Source organism: Pogona vitticeps, chromosome 2 (genome assembly GCF_051106095.1).
Source record: "Pogona vitticeps strain Pit_001003342236 chromosome 2, PviZW2.1, whole genome shotgun sequence".
Lineage (NCBI taxonomy): Eukaryota > Metazoa > Chordata > Lepidosauria > Squamata > Agamidae > Pogona > Pogona vitticeps.
Window position 1 is genome coordinate 169,661,778 of NC_135784.1, and position 23,936 is coordinate 169,685,713.

At 42.4% G+C, this 23,936-nt stretch overlaps 1 protein-coding gene across 10 annotated transcripts in view; it reads left to right on the forward strand.

Moving 5' to 3' along the window:
• R3HDM2 (R3H domain containing 2) overlaps window positions 1-23,936 on the forward strand; it is a 79,977-nt gene that overhangs the window by 42,834 nt on the left and 13,207 nt on the right. For 2 of the 10 annotated variants that reach the window (XM_078384699.1, XM_078384701.1), the window contains 7 exons: window positions 2,317-2,483; window positions 6,281-6,382; window positions 10,603-10,845; window positions 11,659-11,785; window positions 14,173-14,408; window positions 16,551-16,708; window positions 19,147-19,247. In XM_078384699.1, coding sequence (XP_078240825.1) covers window positions 2,317-2,483; window positions 6,281-6,382; window positions 10,603-10,845; window positions 11,659-11,785; window positions 14,173-14,408; window positions 16,551-16,708; window positions 19,147-19,247 — 1,134 coding nt within the window. The remainder of the gene's footprint in view (window positions 1-2,316; window positions 2,484-6,280; window positions 6,383-10,602; window positions 10,846-11,658; window positions 11,786-14,172; window positions 14,409-16,550; window positions 16,709-19,146; window positions 19,248-23,936) is intronic. The other 8 variants (XM_078384700.1, XM_078384707.1, XM_078384702.1 and 5 more) reach the window with 5 other exon arrangements.

The window sequence follows — 23,936 nt, forward strand, 5'->3', positions numbered from 1 at the left end:
GGGATGTGTCAATAAAGGGGGCGGCATGCAGCAACATATTGTCCTCTTTCAGTTTTGCTTCCTACAGCAGTCAGAATGACTCATGCAGTCACCCTGTTTACAGTCATCCTGCAGCTGAACTTCAAGGATAGACACTGAAGTCCTTCGGGTTCTTCCCCCTGCCTTTCTCTAGTGTGCTTATTTATAAATGTAACAGACATCCCATTTTTTTTGCCCTAGGATAGCACAGAATATACGTAAATAGACAAATATTTTGGCTTCCACGTTGATGCTCAATTGCCTAAAAGCTATAGAAGAATGCTGATGTTTTCTGCCATCCCAGTTGTGACAGGAAATACATTTGTCTTTGGCATCTAGATATCTAAATATCTGGCACATTTTGTAGCCATCTGTATAGATTTCAAACTAAAGAGCTGTGGGAAAGGGCTCCTTGTAGTCAGTATGATGGCTCTAGCCCCACTGAGATCTAGCACAGTTTGCAGACCTTTGCTTAAAACAGGCGTGTGGAACCTTTGGCCTTCCATATTTTTGTATATCAACTCTCAGAAGCCCCAAGTAGTAGATCCAGTAGCATGTACTGGATGTCCACCAAGATGGTGGAGGTTGTAATTTAAACTTTTAAAAGGCCAAAGGTTCTGCAGGATATTGCAGTGCTTTGTACTGTATTCTAATAGTGTACATTACATGAGTTTGAGAAAGGGAAAGGTTTTACTCCAGGTGAAGACTCGTTATATTTTTGGAGAGAAATGGGGCAATAACACTAAATGTAAATATAACCAGTAAATAATAACATAAATGACACCCAAGTGGTGTGGGAAGCAAAAGGTTATATGTGAGTGCAATTCATTCCCCCCCCCCCTATTTTTGAATGATATTTTGGTTATGTCTTGCATATAACATTAAAAATAACTAAATAAACAATTTAAAATACCAGAAGTGATGGATACAATTCAAATCAATAATATTAGTGGCATTCAAGATGGAAATTCAGTACAGTATCATGATTATCATGCTGCTTATGTAACTGGATTGTTTATTTTGTGAATTTAAAAAAAGAAGCAGCTTCAGACAGCAAGGAGGATGGGAAGTGATAAACCCCACAGGTGGTGTGTGTGCATACGTACGTGCGTCCGTGCACGTGCGTGCACGTGCGTGCACGTGTGTGTGTGTGTGTGTGTGTGTGTGTGTGTGTGTGTGTGTGTTTGGCAATTTCAAGAGTGTCTCCCTTTTCCCCCCTTGCCTTATATATGTCAATGGACGAAAATTTAGCTGGGAGCCAGGCTGGCTGAATAAATGCATGATGTGTGGTCATATTTGAGTGAGCACTGCTTGAGGGGGGGCTGTGGACAAGATACTCTAACCATTCATTTAGTGGGTTGTGAACCAAGAACTAAAGCTCAGGAGGGGGCTTAAATATATTTCAAAAGAGCATGTGTTGAGGGCAGTGGCTGTTGACGAAGTTAAAGTATATTGACAGTCTTCCCAATTAAGAAGTGGAGGTTAATATGCTCAGATGCTTTTTTTTTTTTTTTTGGCATAGATGAGATTTCACAAATGAAGAATCCCAAAATGAATGATTTTTTAAAAATTCTCATCGTTGTTGTTGTCCTCATTGCACTTTCCCATATGAAATTGTGCTTAAAGCAGTGCACAAAATGTGAACTGCAATCGTTAGTGCAACAAAGTGAAGTCTGTTTTACCAAGACTGGACAACTTTGGCACACCCAGGGGCCAATTACAGTATTTGCTTCTGGCATCTGTAAGGGTGTAGCTGAAAAATTAAACCTCTTTTAAATAAAGAAATGAAAACAAAATCAGAAGTGCCCAGAAGTCTTATTCTACTTTTCATTTTTTGATTTGAGGGTTTTTTGGGGGGCAGTGGGGAGAACACCAAGTTTGTTCTGCTTGAAAATGATTGCTCCAGGAAGCCTCCAAGATCAGAAAACTTTTTTTGTCATTTTTTTAAACAGGGCAAGAGCATGGGAAGCTCTTGAGGGGGATTAAGGGGATTAAATGTGGCCTACAGGCTTCAAGTCGAATGCTTCAGGGCTGATTTAGGGTATTTATTTGCCAAGGTTTATATTAATCAGGAATCACATTCACATCTATTTGGATAGAGGTGTTCAGTCAGCCCTGAATTACAAGAATGGAGTGAAGGCTGACCATGTGTGGAGTCATTTCTGCACCCACCCGGAATTACCATCTGGGGACTTGTTGTCATTGACGTATTCCATCTAGCCAGGATAGGCACTTTTTGCTGAAATAAAGTACTATTTTTATTTACACCTGCCCGGTGTATTTTATTTCCCTGTAAAGGTCTGTCACTCAGTACCTCAGAAGGGTGTAGCCAAGTCTCCTCTGCTCAGCCTGGCCGAGGCCTCTTGCCCTGTGCTGCCCAGCAGCAGCAGCCGCAGCAGCAGCATCAACCGCTTCCACCTACTCCCCAGCAACAGCCAGCAATGAGTAATCACATCATATCACAGGTGAGTCACTGTTCAGTGTCACCAGGTTCTAGAGAGTTCTTCTTCCTGGTTTCTTGAGCATAAAGAAGCAGCAGAGTGTGTGATGCATAAGCACCTCGGAAGAGAACTAGAGGAGTGTCATGACTATAGTACTCTAGGAATGGGGAACCTCTGGCTTACAAGTGGGATCTATCAAGCTTCTTCTTTTGTTTTTTCCATTCCCTGCACAGAACAGAGCTATGATTTGCAGGCAGGAAAGTTGTTGCACAGAAGCATAAAACAGGAATGCTATTTCTCTGGGCTTACCCTGAACAATCAGTTGCTGAACTGAGCTATGTTTTGTTTGCTTGTTGGGAAAGTCATCCAAATGGGAGAGAATTATTGCATTCTTCCATTCATTTTATTTTGGCTGTTTCTGCCCTATGCTTATGTCCATCTTGTTCCATTAGCCCCTCCCTGATGCGGGAATGCTCTTCCTGAGGTCCTTTCTAAGTTAATTTCCTGCCCCCCCCCAAACAACCCCATTCTGATTCCACTGCATCCAAACCACTCCTCATAATCTCGCCTCTCTCTTCCAACCTAGTTTGCAATACAGAATTTGATCATGATAGCAGAACCTTTGGGATAAGGTTTGCCTTATTGGGCACATTTTGCATAAATCCTAATGTTGGCATTATAGAAGAACAATTATCTCAGTTATACAACTGTGATTGTGAGACAAGGCTGTGTATGCTCTGCATTTATTGCCCCTATCCTACAAAAACCCCTGCATTCTGCATTGAAAAGGGCACCCAAGAGAATGAGGAGTGAAATATGGGGAATACTTGAAGTCCTCTTTCCTGACTGCACGGATACATCATTCACAGACAGAAGTCTGACTCCAGTCCTCTGAAGATGCCGTCCAGAGAGACTGGCGAAACGTCAGGAAGAAAAACCTCCAGAACACGGCCAAACAGCCCGGGAAACCTACAACAACCATACATAATTTGCTTCCTGACTGTCATCAAGCTATACCTATACATGGAGTATATGTTTGAATTCATATGGGTTATAAATAGACATGGGCAGGTGCCTCAGCAGCCCAGTTCCCTCCCGCAGAACCAGCCAGATCCCTCACCAGGCTCCATGTGGTGCAATGTTGTGCACAGGACAGCTTTGTCGTTGTCACACCAATCCCAGCAAGAGTCCTGGAGATATGAATACAAAGTGTCCATGTCTAGTTGGAAAGTTGCTCTCCCAAGGAAGGTTTCTTGAGCTGTTTCTTTTTAATACATGTCTTTGAGAGGGGAAAATGTTTTGTAATCAGAGCCAAGTTTACTGTACTGCTTTGACTGCAGTGCTGTACATACTTGAGAATAATCTGTGCTGAACTCATTCTTTGTGCTTGCTCATAACACTTGTGTTAAGACTAGAACCATGACTCATTGAACAACCCAGAAGCCAGTCTTGCAAAAGAACAAAGTACTGTAACTGCAGATTCTTTGGCCAATTTCTGTTTTCCTTTCTTTCCTTTCCTAATATTTAATGCTTAGGAGCTTTAAAGGATCATTTCGCCTTTGTATTTTTGGATGTGGCTTTTTCTTGTGGGCTCTGTTTTGCTGATTTTATTATCTGGATTGAGAAACAGTATGTCTTTATGGTGGGTGGGGTTAACATGGTTTGTACAATCTTGTGGATATTTGGTTTTTGTGGATTATTCTGCCTGTGTTTTTTTGTTTTTGTGTGGATTTTGCTTTCTGTGTGGTGGTCTTGTTGAGGTTTTGTATGAAATGTGTGCATTTTTGCTGTTTGTGTCTTGTTTGTTGTGGAGTGTATGTTTTGCCTGTATGTGAGTGTTTTGGAGGCATTATCAACTTCCTTTCTGTGGAATGAGCATTTTGGTGAGCTTGATGAGTATAAATATTAGCCTGGAATTTAGAGACCATTTGCCATCTTTACCTTGTGCTCTGGAAGGAGCCAGGTCGGGTAAAAGAACTATTGCTGGAAGTATGAAGATAGATGGAGAGTTTAACCAAAAAAAAAAAAAAAAAAGCCAACAAAAGGAATTTTTCTTGAGCAGTGGTTCCTTTTGCTTTGTACCTCTGGGTTGTGAAGGACCTTGGGCAGGCCACACAGGAATATCCCATGGTTCTGGGTTCGAACATCACAATTGTGTTTAAAGCAAGACAAAAAAATTTAACAAAAACCAACCTGGGATTTGTTGATTTTTAAAAAATCCACAATTTATTTCTTGTTGTTAATTTACCCATATACTTAACAAATCCTAGTTTAATTTTATTTACAAACCCAAGCTTTAAATGTACCTCTTCTAAATAGACATATGTATGAATGTGCCATTAAAATCTGAGACATGGCATATATATCTTAGCCCACACATTGTTATACTCTCTGGAATATTTATGGGGTGTGGAATACCTTCATTTTAATGAAATAAAAGGAACTGAGTTGCACTCTAATTCACCCATGAACATATAGCTTGTATTACTTGAGAGAAAGCTTTATTAGGAGCCATATAAAGACAAAAAGAAGATTTTATTACCTGGACTGACGAACAGTATGTATATTTCAGTACTGTTACCTAGAAAAAGGAAGGCACATATGTTCATAGGGAGACCACCCTCCTATTGAACTTCCACTGAGCAGAAAGTCCTGCCAGTGTAGCACTATGGGATTGCATGCTTGTGTTTGTTCCTATTGCATGAACAGGGATGAAGAAAAACTGCTCTCCCCTCATGAAATGGAGACACTTGTACATGTGGTGCGGTCCTGCATTACCATGCCGGTAAAACTTTCTGCTGTGCAGGAGCTTTGTTGCACACTGGCTTCAGAAAATAAGCATCCATATATGCATTCAAGGAGCAGTTACAAACTTGAACATTGAGCAGTTCAGTTTTACCCTTTCATCAGAGTGAATAAAAAAATCTATTCTTTTTTAACGGATTTAAGTCAGGATTTAAAACAATTAAAAAATCCATTTTTAAAAATTTAAATTGTGATTTAAATCAAATCCACCCTGCTTCTCATCCTATATATATATATAGTGAGTAGCAGATTACCTTCATTTTTGGGTCACCATTCTCTTTTGTTCCATTCCAAATAATATGGCCATGTTACTTAATAACATTTTTTTTTCCTGTGATTGGGACTGATGTGTGAAATGGGACTCTCCCTGCTTCTGATTTCTGGACCTTCATGTTTCTAACTGTGAAGGAAACTAAGACAGTGCAACTTTTAAATGAACCAAGAAAGATACTTGGTGGCTGCTTCCCCAGTTTTTCTTCCTTTGTTTCTTGGTGCCTTCCCAGAACATTGTGTGATCTTCTTCTCCTTGGCTTTCTGACTGCTTGGCTATCAAAGTGATCAATTTTAAATAAACAAAAATAATTTATTCTGGGGTGGTTTAAATAAATTCGTTCTGCCATGTCAAATGGGCTAGAGTTCTGGAGAAAATTTCCTTCTTAAGCTCTGCAGCAATTCATGCATTAAAAACCCAGCATTACTAGGCACCTAAATTGTTGTCTAACTGACAGTGATGGAATATGTATCTACATTACATACTCCATCTCAGATTCCTCAGATCTTTTACTCCCTGCTACCGTTCTGCAAAAGTTTGCCAGAGTATTTATTTCTTGCTTTAATTTTTTTTCTAAAGTAGATGAAAAACACCCAGTAACAGGCCGTGTCGTTTCAGTCCTTTTCTCTCTGTATTACAATGACTAACTGTGTTTCTGCCTTTTCTTCTCCCCTCCCTCCCTACCCTTTTCCTATTCCCATTTCTTCTCCCTTTCCCTTCCTCTTTTTCTTTGCTCTACCCTCAGCCGGTCCCAGCTCTGCAGCCCTCTCCACAGCCTGTTCAGTACTCTCCAAGCTCCTGCCCCCAAGTCCTCCTGCCAGTTTCTCCACCCCAGCAGTACAACATGGTATTAATCCCCAGCTTCATAGATCATCCCTCTCTCTCTCTCTCTCTTTCTCTCTCTCATTTTAATGCTTGGCATGTGCTTGTGCTTTGCTTAACCAAGGATGTGTTGTATCCCTCTGCTGACTTTGTTAGCTACTTTGCCTATTAATATATAAATATTCTAATAAGGGTGATGATGATGTTGTGCTGCCAAGTCTATTCTAATCCTGGAATTAAATCAAGATATAAATTATTGCAAGTCAGATTCTCTACCTGTGGCTCCCTTTCAAGAAGCTTTCAGGACATCTGTTTACAATAATTGTTGCTAATCGACTCTGTGGGTTGCAGGTGTGTGTCCTCAAGGAAGGGCACATTACAATTTCCCAGCCTTGGAGAGCAATAATACTTTACCTTGGCAAATAAAAACTGGTTCCCCAGTTGCCAGGCATGCTGCAGTTCTGAGTCCTGTGTGGAATGTAGTTGCATGAGAGTGCAGTGGAGTTGCCTATTAGAAAAAGTCTTTGGCATCACAGATGACAAGCTCATTTCCCTCTCCCTGCAATGTGTTTACGATGTTGTGACCCTCACATCCACTGTGGCATGCAAAAAAAAAGAACACCAGCATAGAAGCTAAAACGTACTTCAGAGCATAGCATAGAAAAGCCTTCTGTCTATTTCTGAATTCCACACACCCACTTAGAACTTGGGCAAGTTACATTTTTTTGGACAATAATCCCCAGAAGCACCCGGTCATCATTCAGGTTTCTGGGAACTATGGTACAAAACAGTAACTGTTCTGTGAGCTGTCACCCACCCCATCTCCACCTTGAAAGCAGTACGTTTTGGCTTCTGTGTCATCCTTATAGGCTGAGTACATAACCCTTTCCCATGCTTTTTGGGGGGGGTGGGTGGGGGTTGAAGTAGAAGAACAGCAGCATGATTTATGTTTGCAGTTTGAAATAAGTTTCCTGAATCCCACTTTATACCTTCCCTGTGAAGTGTGCAGCACTCTATTGGGTGTGGAGAAAATTTTGAATATTGATGTTGAATTAGGACGTGCAGAGCCCTTTCACATATTAGTGATCAACAGAACCAGGATTTGCCAGCAGCTGGGCACTCAGCAGGGAGTTGGATCTAATCCTAAGCCTGTAATGATTTGGTGTATGTTTAAAAAGCCAGCTCAGCAAAATGATGTACAAAGACTGAAAACATTTTCTTGATTTTCTGAAAGTTGTGGCCTTAACAGCTACCAGATGGCACTTATTTATCTAGCCTGCATGTTCAGATAGTGCAAAGTGAGGGACATTTTAAGTAGGATGTGGCTGTATTAGTGGCAGTTTTTTTTTCATCAGATGTATTTCTACAGTAGGACATTCATGAGAGGGAATTTCAGTGTATGAGTGTAATACAATATGAAATAACTGGTTAATCTTTATTCTTCCCTCCTCCATATGATTCCTCAATTTGCATAGTATTTTTAAAATAATATTCCCGAAGACAGTTCTTTAAAATTTGAGGTGGTTAGAGAGTAGCCTTTAAATTGTTAGCCAAATGTAAGCAAGGTAGACCCTCCTTCTACTTTTTCTCCTGTTTCTGCCTACAGGACACTATACAGTACAGTGGTGCCTCGCTTAACGATTGCCTCGTTTAGCGATGAATTCGCATAACGATGTGTTTTTTTAGAAAATAATATGCATCGCATAACGATGTTTCCTATGGGCGATTTTCGCTTAGCGAAGTTTGGGACCATGCTTCGCATAACGAATGCAATTTTAGGTCCCCTGCTTCACTTAACGATGTTTTTTTTTTCAATTAAAAAAGTGTCTTAGAAGGGTCAAAAATGGTTCTAAATGCTTGGATTCGTTAGAGGACCCCTTAAGTCATGTGCAAACCTGATTTGGCTTTGATCTGACTTTTCGTTAATTTTTTGTGAATTTTTTTTTTTGGCCCATAGGAACCAATGGACCTGTCAAAATCTGACAGCTCCATGCTTTCCTATGGGGGAGAAAACAATTTACAAAAAATTAACGAAAGTTCAGATCAAAGCCAAATCAGGTTTGCACACAACTTAGGGGGTCCTCTAACGAACCCAAGAATTTAGAACAGTTGCTGAGTCTTCATTAATTTTTTGTGAATTTTTTCTTCCCCCATAGGAAATAATGGAGCTGTCAGATTTTGACAGCTGTCAAAAGTTGGGGGGGGGAAATTCACCATAAATTAATGAAAAGTCAGATCAAAGCCAAATTAACTTTTGCATCCGTTTTAGAGGGTGCAGAAGCTAATCCAAGCATTTAAAACCATTTTTGACCCTTGTATGACACATTTAAAATTGCAAAAATTGACTTCGCAAAGCCATTAAAATGTATTGAGTCAGCTTCAATACATTCCAATGGAGGATACATTGTTTCGCTTAGCGATGTTTCCTATGGGTTTTTTCGCTTAACGATGGCAATCCGTTCCAATTGGAACGGATTAACCGGTTTCCAATGCGTTCCTATGGGAAATGGTGTTTCGCATAGCGATGGTTTCACATAGCAATGGTTTTTTTTGGAACCAATTAACATCGCTATGCGAGGCACCCCTGTATATGGATTGATTTGTGGGAGCTTAGGTGTACAGTGGTGCCCCACATAGCGTCACTATGGGGAAACATCGCTATACAGAACGGAAAAACCCATTGGAATGCATTAAACTTTGTTTAATGCATTCCAATGGGGCCCAAAACTCACCGTTCAGCGAAGTTTCCCCATCCGGACGCCATTTTCGTGCCCTCGGTAAGCGAGGGCAGGGTGTGAAAAAGCTGCGCGCTGCCATTTTCGGCGTCCGGTGGCCAATTGTGGAACTGCCGAACAGCTGTTTTTTAAAAATCGCTATGCAAAGCAATTTTTGCCCTATCTAAACATCGGTATGCGATCGTATTAGCAATCGCAAAATCCGCATCGCTATGCGGATTCATCGTTAAACGGTGCACTTGTTATGCGAGGCACCACTGTATAGAGAATTCTATAATGGGGTAAAGAGTTTGCTTTTTGTGGATTTTTCCATGCCACCTGCTCCCAAAGAGAATTTGAGAATTCGGTAGGTGAATTTGCTGGATCATGTCCAAAGTCAGATTTTCACCATACCGTGAGGCATACAAACTTTGAAAAACACTGAAAACAAGTGTAAACTGGACCCTTTTGCATGGGCCACAAACCACAGGAAAGTCTTCCCCACTAAGCTTTACTGAAATGAAGGAAGAGCTGCATGGGAACACTTTGGCTTCTTTGCAGAAGACAATTTCCTGGTGGACTGTGTTTATTGTTATCTAGTGGGTGGGTAAAAAGACTGACAGTTGCTGGTTTTAATATCTCTCAGGTGTATCCCAGAAGGGTAGAAAGCACTGTGCTTTTGCCCCTGTATAAATGATAAAGTTACTCTGTTTCTCACAGCCTTCTCTGTCGGGGTGTTTTCATGTTTTCTCTTTAGATCAGTGGTTCTCACCTTGGGTCCCCAGGTGTTCCTGGACTACCACTCCCAGAAATCTTGGCGAGCACAGCTAGTGGTGAAGGCTTCTGGGAATTTTAGTCCAAGAACATCTGGGGACCTCAGGTTGGAAATCCCTGCTTTAGATGAAAATCTGATTGCTGAGTAACTTTTCAAAAGCAGATCAAATGAAGCAACAGGAGCTCTTGAAAAAAACTTGAAAATCTTAGCAAGACAGGTTTCTAGCCCACAAGTGAAAATACTCTGGGCAGTTCTCTCATAACAAAGGCTCTGTCTTATAACTTACATGGGCTTGGACGGCACACCACTTGGTCCCCGCTAGCCCCTTTTCTTTGAGAACTCTGGATCAGAAATTGCAGTGTCCAGTTGTGTCTGATAGACAGTATCAAAGAAAAGGAGCAAATTTTGGACTATAAATGGCCCCACATCTAGAATCAAATTATTTTATTTTCATTGATGCATATTTTCAAGCAATAGAGAATCAAGGCACTAAACGTGATGTGAAAGGTCATTGGGTAATCTCCCCTTTGCTACTTTCAACGGATGCATTCTCCTCAACAAGTCCGTCTCCTGGCACCTGGGCATTTGTGTAAGCGGTTGTTGCTGTACACATATCCTAACGTCAGGTTTTGTCCTGGTTCCCTGAAGCTGGTTTCAGGGGTCCTGGCAGTGGTTGGGAGTTCCACATGCTTGGTGGTGGAAAAACCATGAGGACACCATGACTCAGTGCTTCCTTCTCCTGTCCTCTGGCCGCAGGCCGATGAACTCAGCAACCCCTTTGGCCAAATCAACCTCAGCCGCCAGGGTTCTGCTGAAACACCAGATCCGTCCTCGTCCATGTTCCAGCCACCAATCATGTCCCAGCATCCTCAGCAGACGGGATTCATTATGGCTTCCCCAGGGCAGCCAATCACAGCCTCCAACTTCTCTGCCTCTGGACACACAGCACCCGCCCAGCAAGTCTTGCAGCCCCAGAGCTATATGCAGCCTCCCCAGCAAGTAAGCAGTGGTGTGTGTGTGTGTGTGTGTGTGCATGTGTGTGTGTGTGCATGCATGTGTGTGTGGGTATGCATGCATATGCACATGTTTGCAAGCATCAGTTAATTCTGAGATTTTTTTAAAAAATCCATCCATCACAAACAGAATGTGAGACAGACAGAAGATTTCAGTCATATAAACATTTAATCATCCTGTCTAGTTTAGGCTTTGGATGTGAGATGGGGTGGGCTCAGGCATTAGCCTTGATTTGCTAAAATCCTCCAGCAGTGCTTTCGCAGAACCCACTCTGCCGCCACCCTCTCCAGGTACCTGTATGAGTACTAGAGAACTCTGAAAGAATGGTTTTTACAGGAGAGTGGCAGGAGGAGACCCCTTGAATTTCCAGTGGCTGCTGGTTCTGTGGGCCAGTCCCATGTCTCTCTTTGTCTCTGTATCATTAGCCAGAAGCTTAAAAGCCCAGAAGGAATGGGAGGGATTTTATTTTGCCTTTTGGAATGAGGGGAGGTAGCTGTTCTGTGGTTTTGTTTTGATTTTTTTGTTTTTGTTTAAACTATACCTTTTCTTTAGTCTATTTTCCAGGGATCTGGGGTTCCCTGACAAATATCTGTGTCTTCTGATTCAGTAGTATGTAGGTTGCTTGTGACTGTCTGTGTCTCCCACTGTTGTCCCTTTTGAAGCTCATTCCAGTCTGTTTATTGTTAAAATGAGTATCACCTGGTGTGGCTTGTCTGCTGGGGCTCCAGAGCTCAGCTTTGCCATCTCATTCTTTTTTTCCATCTTATTTACTGACTCCTTCCTTTATCTTCCTGACAGATTCAGGTTTCTTACTACCCACCAGGGCAGTACCCAAACTCTAGCCAGCAGTTTCGACCTCTCTCTCACCCGGTGGCCTACAGCCCACAGCGCAGCCAGCAGCTGCCTCAGCAGTCACAACAGCCTGGTAAGTAGGCAGCAAATGCAGCACAAGAACAGGGAGAAAGTGAGATGTGTGTTTGTGTGAGTGTGTGTGTTGCTGTCAGGGGGATGCCAGCCATATTGCCTTTTCTGGGAGCCAGAGGAGGGATTTGGCCTAGTTAAAGGTCTTAAAGCAAGTGCATACTAAAGACCTTTATAACCACAAATGTAACTTTCCTGTAAGAGCTGAGCAGATTGTGTCCTTTTGCATCACCAGCACTTGAAGCTTGTGAGGTCTTTCAGGTGTTCATACCATTGAAAGTCTGTGTGTGTGTGTGTTTAGTCGTTTAGTCGTGTCCGACTCTTCGTGACCCCATGGACCAGAGCACGCCAGGCCCTCCTGTCTTCTACTGCCTCCCGGAGTTGTGTCAGGTTCATGTTGGTTGCTTCGCAGACACTGTCCAGCCATCTCATCCTCGGTCGTCCCCTTCTCCTCTTGCCATCACACCTTCCTAACATCAAGGTTTTTTCCAAGGACTCTTTTCTTCTCATGAGATGGCCAAAGTACTGGAGCCTCAGCTTCAGGATCTGTCCTTCAAGTGAGCATTCAGGGTTGATTTCCTTTAGAACTGATAGGTTTGTTCTCCTTGCAGTCCAGGGGATTCTCAAGAGCCTCCTCCAGCACCACAATTCAAAGGCATCAATTCTTCGGCGGTCTGCTTTCTTTATGGTCCAGCTCTCACTTCCATACATCACGACAGGAAAAACCATAGCTTTGACTATTCGGACTTTTGTTGGCAAGGTGATGTCTCTGCTTTTCAAGATGCTGTCAAGATTTGTCATCGCTTTCCTCCCAAGAAGAAGGCGCCTTTTAATTTCAGGGCTGCTGTCTCCATCTGCAGTGATCATGGAGCCCAGGAAGATAAAATTTGACACTGCCTCCATATCTTCCCCTTCTATTTCCCAGGAGGTGATGGGACCAGTGGCCATGATCTTAGTTTTTTTGATGTTGAGTTTCAGACCGTTTTTTGCACTCTCCTCTTTCACTCTCATTACAAGGTTCTTTACTTCCTCCTCACTTTCTGCCATCAGAGTGGTATCATCTGCATATCGGAGGTTGTTGATATTTCTTCCGGCAATCTTAATTCCGGCTTGGGTTTCTTCCAGTCCAGCCTTCCGCATGATGTATTCTGCATATAAGTTAAATAAGCTGGGGGACAATATACAGCCTTGCCGTACTCCTTTCCCAATTTTGAACCAATTGAAAGTCTAGATATAATAAAAGATTTAAAATACATTTGCACAGAAACATCAATTTTTTAAAAAATGACAAATATTTAATCGATATCAGATATTTTAGCTGATGGATTGGAGAAGATCCATTTTAAAAATGTCAGCTGGGATTTTAAAGGATGCTTATTCAACCGTGTAGGCAGGCTTTGGGGGAAGCTGACTCTTTTGGTATTTGTATTTCTGGTCTTTAAGGAAATTATGAATGGCAGGCCTTTAGCTGGTGAGTTCCCTGGAATTGGATATTCTTTGGGACAAAGTAGATAAATTAGACCAGTGGTTCTTAACCTTGGGTTACTCAGGTGTTTTTGAACTGCAACTCCCCGAAACCCCAGCCAGCACAGCTGGTGGTGATGGCTTCTGGGAGTTGCAGTCCAAAAACACCTGAGTAACCCAAGGTTAAGAACCACTGAATTAGACTACACATATAATTGCCACCATACAATGTTAGCCACACATTTGGCAAGTCTGTGTAACATCTTGTAGGAAATTTATGTCATGCCATAGTGTCACAACATCTGGAGTTTTACCTCTACATCAGTGGTAGTCAGTGATAGAGGAATATGGATAAAATGCAAAAGGTCATTATATCACATATTGTTACATTGGGGAAGGGCGTCAAAGAGAGAAGCAGAGATGACAGGAGGGGACAAGTGTGCACCTGTTACAGAGGGTGGCAGCTAAGCATTTAGTGTAACAAGTAATTTGGTCCCTACCTTAGGATAACATGAATGTCCTCCAAACAAGACAAAATCCTACTTCTTTCTCAGTTCTGGAAATCCTATCATCCAATTATTGGGGGGGGGGGAATGCATGCACATGGACAAACACACACACACACACACACAAATATGCTTTTAGCATGCTTAAGGGAACCTCACTGTTTACAGAAACAGAGAAAAATATTTGAGGAGACAAGTCCTGGATGACCTTTTCAGTACATCCCAGTGAAGACTGAGAATGCTTAGTAACTGCACAATGCCAGCTGCTTGGGTGGGGAGAGCAGACAATCTTGGGGGAAATGGAACAGAATAAACTGAAGGAGGGCAGGCCTAGCTGTCTGGAACATGGAACAGGAGCCCTCCATGCTGCATCTCCCAGTGGCAAAATGTATTGCATCTCAGCCTCTTGTCCCTGATGCAGGTTTACAGCCAATCATGTCCAACCAGCAGCAGACGTACCAAGGTATGATAGGAGTGCAGCAATCCCAGGGCCAGAATCTCCTCAGCAACCAGCGCAACAACATGGGTGGCCAGATGCAGAGCATGATGGGTGTCCAGCAATCGCAAAGCCAGAGCCTCCTGAACAATCAGCGAGGAAACATGGGCAGTCAGATGCAAGGCCTGATGGTCCAATATACTCCACTGCCTTCATATCAAGTGAGTAGCCACCAAAAAAAGGAAAGGTGAGCGGCTGGAGGGCTGTGGCAGAGACAGTTCTCTTGTGGTAGCACTAGCCACCTGGTTTGGAAATCCTTGGGTGTTTTTAAAAGACCTAGGTATAGAACTAACTGGACTTGAGGCAGGACTGAGGGTCCTAATATTTAAAAAAAAGGTCAGGTCTTTGCCTTCCCTTTGGGTGATGTGTTGTTTGTCACAGCTGTTGCTTGCCAAATAGGGTGAAGAAATGCACAGCTAGAAGATGTTAGGGGATTGATATGAATTACTGTCTACTATGGTGTGGAAGAGGAAGACCTCAATATGGTCCTGCCGGTTTGGAGAGCAGCTCCATGTTAATAGCTAATTTTAAAAAATGGTCTCTCTCATTCTCTTAGGGTTACTGACAAACACAATTTGCTGTGATAAATTATTGTGTGTTCCACAATGGTGGTGCTGAATTAGAGTTGCCAGCTCTTTTCTGAGAGTCTTGCCATCTTTAACAAATATGTGGCTGGCAAAATACAGTGTGATCTGCCTGACAAAATAACACCATGATCAAGCTCCGTAATTTTATTTCCAAAGGCCCATAAAATGATGGGGGCAGCAGTAGACACATCCAGATGTGCGGGGGAATTTGTATTCATATATGAATACGAATACCCCCATCTCTAGTGCAGATCTAAAAGCTCTAGAACAGTTCTTTAAAAGCTTTGAGATATATAAAGGTCTTCACCTGGCATATGATGTATGCCAGGTGAGAAACCTCTTTAGGAGGGCATTCCCTAGACTAAGTGCCATCACTGGAAAGGCTTTCTCTCTTGTGGCCACCCACATCATCTCATTGGTGAAGGCACATAGAGCAGGGGTCCCCAACCCCTGGTCCGAGGCCTGGTGCTGGTCCATGGCCGTGGCGGGACTGGGCCATGGAGACAGATCTCCTGCCCCCCCCTGCACACATTCCCCTGAAGCACGCCTACCCTCATGCACAGGTGCCCTGACCACCCACAAGTGTGCCCTGCCCATCCGCACATGTGCGAGTGCACCCCGCACCCCCCAACTGGTCCACGGTTTAGAAAAGGTTGAGGACCCCTGACAAAGAGGAAGGTCTTTGGAGATTATCTTGGGATAGATCCCAGTTAGTTGCATATAGTAGTAGGTGCTATTTCAGGAAAGTCGTCCCCAAGCTGTATATACAGGTTTAAATGTTTGAATAGATGTGCAGCCAGCGCAGAATGAATGTAAAAGGTAATTATGTTGGTATTGTTAGGAACTCTGTTCAGAATGTATAAAAGTGATAACAGCTTGTTTAATAGTTTTAAAAATCTGTAGTGCAGGAGGAGTTCTAATTTGAGGGGCAAAATACATCTAAATACAGACATTGTTCAGTTTCTTTAGTTGTTTGAATCATGTAGAAAACACAAAGAACACCTGATTGAGCCATGTGTGCTAGGCAGCCCAAACATTTATTATTTTTATTATTACAATCAGTAAATGCCTGTTTAAGGGTGAATAGTGCTCTGCTTAATTATTTTAGCAGTATAAATCATTTCATTTTCCTCGATGATTTCTTTATCATAGAATCGTTTTGATAAAATACAATAGCTTTTAGAATATGTTTTTTACTCTGCTATGCAGGCAGGAAGGGAAGGCACAGATAGTTTTATGTTTTCATTTTTCTAAGCTCACACATTTCAACATCTGTTTGTAGGCTTTTGCTGTGATGACTTAGGAGGAGGTAGGATAGAGGAAGATGGGATGCATGAAGCATTGGATGGATAGGGAGCAGAAGAATGAGGTGAATGGAATTAGGTTAGTAGATACTGAGCATAATACGGGATGCAGTGCTAAATATAAAACACCTTTCTCTCAATAACATATTCTCTGTAAGCCCCCCACTTAGCAGGGTGTCTGTTGCCACAACCATAAAGCCTAAATACTTCCTCTTGGGTGAAATAAATGTCAGGACCTAGGAAAATGTTTTATATAACTGACCAGTCTCAGAATTGTACAAATTCTGATATCCTGGAGTGGGTGTACCCAAATGTACCTTCACAATTGTTTACACATGCTGGCTCCTTTAATTAGGTTGCCAGAATTTTTCTGAATAATAGGTTTTCTTTTCCTGTCTTTTGTTTCACCAAGCAGGTGCCAGTGGCTAATGAGTCTCAGGGCGTAGTCCAGCAGCCCTTTCAGCAGCCTGTTCTGGTCCCAGCCAACCAGTCTGTTCAAGGAGGACTACAAGCTGGGGGAATGCCAGTCTATTACAGTGTTATCCCACCAGCCCAACAGAATGGCACCAGGTAATGTCATGACCCAAGGCTCCACACAGTGTCTCTTCCTTGACAGGTGTTTAGTGGAAAACGCTTTCTAGAAGAGCCCTAATCAGCAACAGCACCCCATCAACAAAATACATGTGTTGGAACTGCATTTCTGAAGATAATCTTCAGCGTTCCTTTCTTAATGGTTGTTTGGAATCAAATTAAAACTTGTTTATGATGATAGGCTCTCGATATATTACAACTAGAGATGGGGGCATTTATATATGAATATCCCTGTGGAGCTGGACTCGCTCATTCTTCCAATCACTCTCTTGCCGCTCGGCTAGCCACTCGGCAGCTATGCAGGGATACTTGTCCTTCCTCCCCCTGCCTGGAGTGGCCAGCTGAGCAGGAAGAGAGCGGGGCTCCGGGAGTAATTGGAAGGATGAGTAAGGCTGCCGCCAGATGCATGAGTGGACGACTGCACAGGAATATTCATATACAGTGGTGCCCCGCATGACAATGATAATCAGTACCATTGAAATCGCTGTTTAGCGAAAACATTGTCTAGCGAAAACCGTTTCCCCATTGGAATGCATTGAAACCCGTTTAATGTGTTCCAATGGAGAAAAATCCTCATCGTTCTGTGAAGATCGCCCATAGGGAAGCCATTTTGTGAAGCGCCGATCAGCTGTTAAAGTGGCTGCCCTGTGAAGCATCAGTCCCGAAAACACCCAATTGCAAAGCGCCGATCAGTGACAAAATCGTCGTCTTGCAAAAATTGGTTTGTGAAGCAGGGACCCAGACATCATCCAGCGAAAATCACCCATTGGAATCACTGTTTTGTGAATCGCTATAGCGAGTGCAAAACCTCATCGTCATGCGGATTCGTCGTTTTGCGAGGTTGTCATCTAGCGAGGTACCACTGTACGAATATAAATATGCACATCTCTAATTGCAACTTTGTATGCTACCTGAGTTGGTTTGGGAATTTTGAAAACTGATATACAATAGGACTCCCATATCTGCAGGATCAGTATTTGCAGTTTCACTTGTTCATGGTTTGAAAAGATAAAAAATTTTAAACAACAAAATCCTTGTTTTTGAAGAATAAATAGTGTGGTCTTCCCTAGTGACCGGTTTTAGTAATACATGTGAAAATATGTTTTCTTTTACCATGCTATATATATAGCGTTTGCTATTATCCGTGGTTTTCAGCATCCATGGAGGGGCTTGGAATCAATCCCCCATGGATATGGGGATCCTACAGTACTGGTTTTAGGATTCAGATTTTTGTTTGATTTTTACTTCAATTTGTTTTGAAGGTTTGTTGAAAAAAACTGGATAGAAATAGTATAAAACTAGAGCCTGGGGAACTAGAGGGTATTTCTTTACATGCATTAACAATATTTCTATGCAGGCAGTCTTTTCTTAAAGAGATAATATCTAAAGCAGAAATTCAGAAAGAAATAGCAATAAAAACATTGTCTTTTTTAAAAAAAAACAACAGCAAAAGCAGTTTGACATCTTGTTTTTAAAAACACAACAAACCTTTAATAAGGTTAATAGAGAGTTGCTCTTCAGATCTGCTTTTCTCCTCCTGGAACTACCTCAGAACTATGGCAACCCTAGTAAAATTATATGTGCCACCATTTGGCCTATTTCTTCCTTGCAATCTTTGGTGGCTGGACAATAGCATGCTGCTTTGATGGTTGTCTTGCCTGGCTTCTGCAGAGGCATGTACAGATTTCTAAAAGTTGCTTGTATCTTTGTTCCAGTGCAGAGGGCAGTGGGATAATTCATATGGCACAATAAGCCAAGAAAACTAGGATGATCGCTAGCTTCTCTGGTTTGCTCGAGGGAGGGACCAACCACAGAAGGCTCTGCTTTCATATTTTAATAACATGCTACCCACAGAGCAAAGCTGTATGGTAGGTTTAGCCATCCCCAGTCTGAGTGAGAACAGTTAGATAGCTTTTACTTGCACCCTTGTCATAACTGATAAGCCAGGATCAGGTATCACATTGTTCAGACCATGCCAAAGTGCAATGCTCTCCAAAACGGGCATGATTCTAAGGAGATGTAAAGCCTATTTCAGTCGTCCAAGAACTCAAAATGGTGTTTTGCATTGGGGGTTTTTTCCAGAATTCTTTGGGTGCCTCTTTACTCCCAAAGTGCCCTTGTTTCTCTATCAGGAATCCTTGGTGCAGCTCATCCACTACTAGGAGCTAGACAAAGAAGGGGAACTCCTGTTTGTGTTGTGTCCCTGCCATCTGTAGTGCTACTGAACAAGCATTCCCTTAATTAAAAGATGATCAGAGGAGGAATCTCAGTAATTATCGTTAAAGGCATGAATGGGCTGGAAGTTGCCAGGCACCACTGGGTTGGGGGATGGCTGCCTCTCGGGAGAACCACAGCTGTCTTCTCCCCATCTTGCAGCTTCTGCTGCCTCACCAGCTCTCTCCCTCTTTCCTCCTCAGCCCTTCTGTCAGCTTTCTCCAGCCTCCTGGGACAGAGCAGTACCAGATGCCCCAGTCCCCTTCACCCTGCAGCCCACCACAAATGCAGCAGCAGTATTCAGGTAATGTGGGTTACCTTCTCGCTCAAAGACAACAAGCTAGGTTGGATTGCTTTCCCTGCCTATACCGGCTCCCCAAGAGGCTGGCAAAAGCATGCTGATTTGAACTTAAGCAGCTCTCCATCATCTGATCTGGATGATAAGTGCTTCTCTTTGGCTACCAAAAAAGAAAAGGAAGATAAGGAGAGATGTAGATCCTCATGGAATGGAGATTACAGTGCTTTCGCCCACTCTCATTGTTAGGAGCTGTACAGACTATTTTCTCATTTAAAAAAACAACACTAAATCTACTTGTTTCAACAAAATATCTCTATGCTGTACCCTCATTATTTTTGTATGAAAGTATGGTTGCCACTTTGGGCGTTAAAATTTGGTTAGCACTTTGAAAGTCAAAGAACAGAGATTTATCTGAGTGTGTAATACTATTTCCTAGAATTAAGAGTCTTACCCAAAGATATGAAACACACAGGGACTGTGGTGAGGCCATTTTCTGTTTGTGTTCTGACCCTAGAACCTCTTTGAAGGAGAGGTACATTGGCCTCTTCTCCGAAAATACCATAAGCAGGCAAAGATGTTTTTCTTCATACAAGCTTTTAATCTATAAGATGGCTTATGAACACATCACAGTTGGCTTTAATGAATGTGCTGTTACATTTGTGTTTTATTGGGTTTGTAGTCAATAGCTTTCTTGAGAACTGTTTGGTGTAAAGGTGAGATACAGACTGAACAAATAAAAGAGTGAACAGGCATCAAACGCAGACTTTGGACAAGTTAACTATGGATGGGATTTTTGACTTTTTAAAAACTAGAAATACCATAATTCTATATTATGACAGTTCTAGCTACCTTACAGACACCATTGTTTTTGTTGTTTAGTCGTTAATTTGTGTCCGACTCTTCGTGACCCCATTGACCAGAGCACGCCAGGCCCTCCTGTCTTCCACTGCCTCCTGGAGTTGGGTTACATTCATGTTGGTAGCTTCAGTGACACTGTCCAACCATCTCATCCTCTGTCGTCCCCTTCTCCTCCTGCCTTCATGCTTTCCCAACATCAGGGTCTTTTCCAGGAAGTCTTCCCATGAGATGGCCAAAGTATTGGAGCCTCAGCTTCAGGATCTGTCCTTCCAGTGAGCACTCAGGGTTGATTTCCTTCAGAACAGATAGGTTTGTTCTCCTTGCAGTCCAGGGGACTCTCAAGAATCTCCTCCAGCACCACAATTCAAAAGCATCAATTTTTTGCCTGTCAGCCTTCTTTATGGTCCAGCTCTCACTTCCATACATCACTACTGGAAAAACTATAGCTTTGACTATGGGGACCTTTGTCGGCAAGGTGATGTCTCTGCTTTTTAAGATGTTGTCTAGGTTTGTCATCGCTTTCCTCCCAAGAAGCAGGTGTATTTTAATTTTGTGGCTCCTATCACCATCTGCAGTGATCATGGAGCCCAAGAGAGTAAAATCTGCCATTGCTTCCACAGCTTCCCCTTCTATTTGCCAGGAGGTGATGGGACCAGTGGCCATGATCTTAGTGTTTTTTTTATGTTGAGCTTCAGGCCATTTTTGGTGCTCTCCTCTTTCACCCTCATTAAGAGGTTCTTTAATTCCTCCTCGCTTTCTGCCATTCGAGTCGTACCATCTGCATATCTGAGGCTGATGATATTTCTTCTGGCAATCTTAATTCCAGTTTGGGATTCCTCCAATCCTGCCTGTTGCGTGATGTATTTTGCATATAAGTTAAATAAGCAGGGAGACAACATACAGCCTTATCACACTTCTTTCCCAATTTTGAACCAATCCATTGTTCCATATCCAGTTCTAACTGTTGCTTCCTGTCCCACATATAGATTTCTCAGGAGATAGATAAGGTGGTCAGGCACTCCCATTTCTTTAAGATCTTGGCATAGTTTGTTGTGGTCCACACAGTTAAAGGCTTTTGCATAGTCAATGACGCAGAAGTAGATGTTTTTCTGGAACTCTCTGGCTTTCTCCACAATCCAGCGCATGTTGGCAATTTGGTCTCTAGTTCCTCTGCCCCTTCGAAATCCAGCTTGTACTTTTGGGAGTTCTCGGTCCACATACTACTGAAGCCTACCTTGTAGGATTTTGAGCATAACCTTGATAGCGTGTGAAATGAGTGCAATTGTACAGTAGTTGGAACATTCTTTGGCACTGCCCTTCTTTGGAATTGGGATGTAGACTGATCTTTTCCAATCCTCTGGCCAGTACTGAGTTTCCCAAACTTGCTGGCATATTGAGTATAGCACCTTAACAGCTTCATCCTTTAGGATTTTAAATAGTTCAACTGGAATGCCATCACCTCCACTGGCCTTGTTGTTAGCCATGCTTTTAAAGGCTCACTTGACTTCACTCTCCAAGATGTCTGACTCAGGGTCAGCAACCACACTATTTGGGTTGTCTGTGACATCCAGATCTTTCTGGTATAATTCATCTGTGTATTCTTGCCACCTTTTCTTAATGTATTCTGCTTCTGTGAGGTCCCCACCATTTTTGTCCTTTATCATATCTATCTTTGCAGGAAATGTTCCTTTAATATCTTCAATTTTCCTGAACAGATCTCTGGTGTTTCCCTTTCTATTATTTTCCTCTATTTCTTTGCACTGTTCATTTAAGAAGGCTCTCTTTTCTCCCCTTGCTATTCTTTGGAAGTCTGCATTCAATTTTCTGTAACTTTCCCTATCTCCCTTGCATTTTGTTTCCCTTCTCTTCTCTGCTATTTGTAAGGCTGCATTGGACAGCCACTTTGCTTTCTTGCATTTCCTTTTCTTTGGGATGGTTTTTGTTGCTGCCTCCTATACAATGTTACGAGCTTCTATCCAAAGTTCTCCAGGCACTCTGCCCACCAAATCTAGTTCCTTAAATCTGTTCTTCACTTCCACTATGTACAGTATTCATAAGGGATTTGGTTTAAATTATACCTGACTAGCCCAGTGGCTTTTCCTACTTTCTTCAGTTTAAGCTTGACAGATACATTAGTGTCACCTAAATGTGATGTATCAGGGAGAAAGACCAGGAAAACTTTGAGGCTTAGTTAGGCTAAGAAAGGTAGCTCTGAGCTAGCACCAGTTAAGGAACAGGAAGTTAGGCTTAGCTAAGCCTCAAAGGTATTTGTAGTATTAGTTGTATTTGTAGCAAAGAAAATGCATCAGTTCCATCTCTAGAAGTTACCTTTTTTTGAGTTTCCAGTAGCAGTCATGCCAGCTAAGGGATTCAGGGACTTGATGTCTAAAAAATAGCCTTTTGAAATTCTGGTCAGACATAGCAGTAGATCTTCTGATTGCCCCATATGCCTGTTCCTGCTAAATTGATTTGTGGTTTAATAAAATTGCCTTTATAAACCCGGTCAATCCAACACCCTTGATCATCTCTGCCCATATTTGTGTTTGCCTTCTGTCCTCGGGTGCCTTCCGTTATTCTTCCTGACTACAGACATAAAATCTAGTGTTCGTTGTGTCTCTTGCATCTCCCTTGTGGCATAGGCTTCTCTTTTTTTTACTTTTGCTGAGTATATCAGCATTCAGAATAGGGTCTCCCTTTTTCCCCATCAGGAGAGTACAGTATCTTGCATTTAGGTTTGTGGCCCCATCTTCTGGTGGCCATGGTGTACTACTCATCAGGCTTCTCTTTATTTTTTTTCATATTCAGACCCTATATGCTGAGTCTCATAACACAGAGCAGCCTTGGTCTGTCAAATAGATTTGTTAATGGCTAGATTCTCTCTCTGTGAATGTGGGCAAAGATGTCTTCCTTTGGGAATCAGCTAGCACACACCCATTTCCTTTCCTTCAAGATACTGTATGTTGTCTTGGCTCCAAGCCAGGCGATCTGCCACTGAAATCTACAGTTAGTCCATATGAGGGTGAGCTAATGATTATGTACAGATGAGAGGGAGAAATATTTTCCCACTTACTAGTGGGTGGTTAATCTTTGTATTGTTAATTAAGGTTAAATGAGGATATTGTTACTATACTGAAATCAAGTATATTGGCATTTTTGTACAGAAAACAAGACAGAGAGTGCTGTCTTGCTGTGTGTGAGTGAAAGGCAAACAGAACATGGGACTTCTTTTTTTTAAATGGAAGCTGGAATGTCAATCTGGGTAAACCTTAGCCATTATCCCACATCTCTACTTGGTTCATCACTTCTAACCTTCAAATATACCCTTACTGTCTTTGAACCTTTTCTGATTTGTATATCAGTTGAAGCCAAAAATCTGATTGCATACCCGGACAGCGTATGTGCCTGTTTCTGGGAGCAGAGTACAATAGGGCAGCTGGTCATGCAGTGTCCATGCAGTTTTCCCACCCGCAGTAGTTCAGGTACTGTCTAGGCCAAGTGCACAACAGTGGCCGTTTCTGCAGAGTTTGATGTTTGCTCAGAACTCTCACTGGCCTGTGTATGGTAGATGTGCAGTTAATGAATTACATAGGTAAAGGTAAAGGTTCCTCTTGACAATTTTTGTCCCGTCATGTTCAACTCTAGGGGGTGGTGCTTATCCCCGTTTCCAAGCCATAGAGCTAGCGTTTTGTCCGAAGACAATCTTCCGTGGTCACATGGCCAGTGCGACTTAGACACGGAACGCTGTTACCCTCCCACCGAGGTGGTCCCTATTTATCTACTCGCATTTGCATGCTTTCGAACCGCTAGGTTGGCGGGAGCTGGGACAAGCGATGGGCG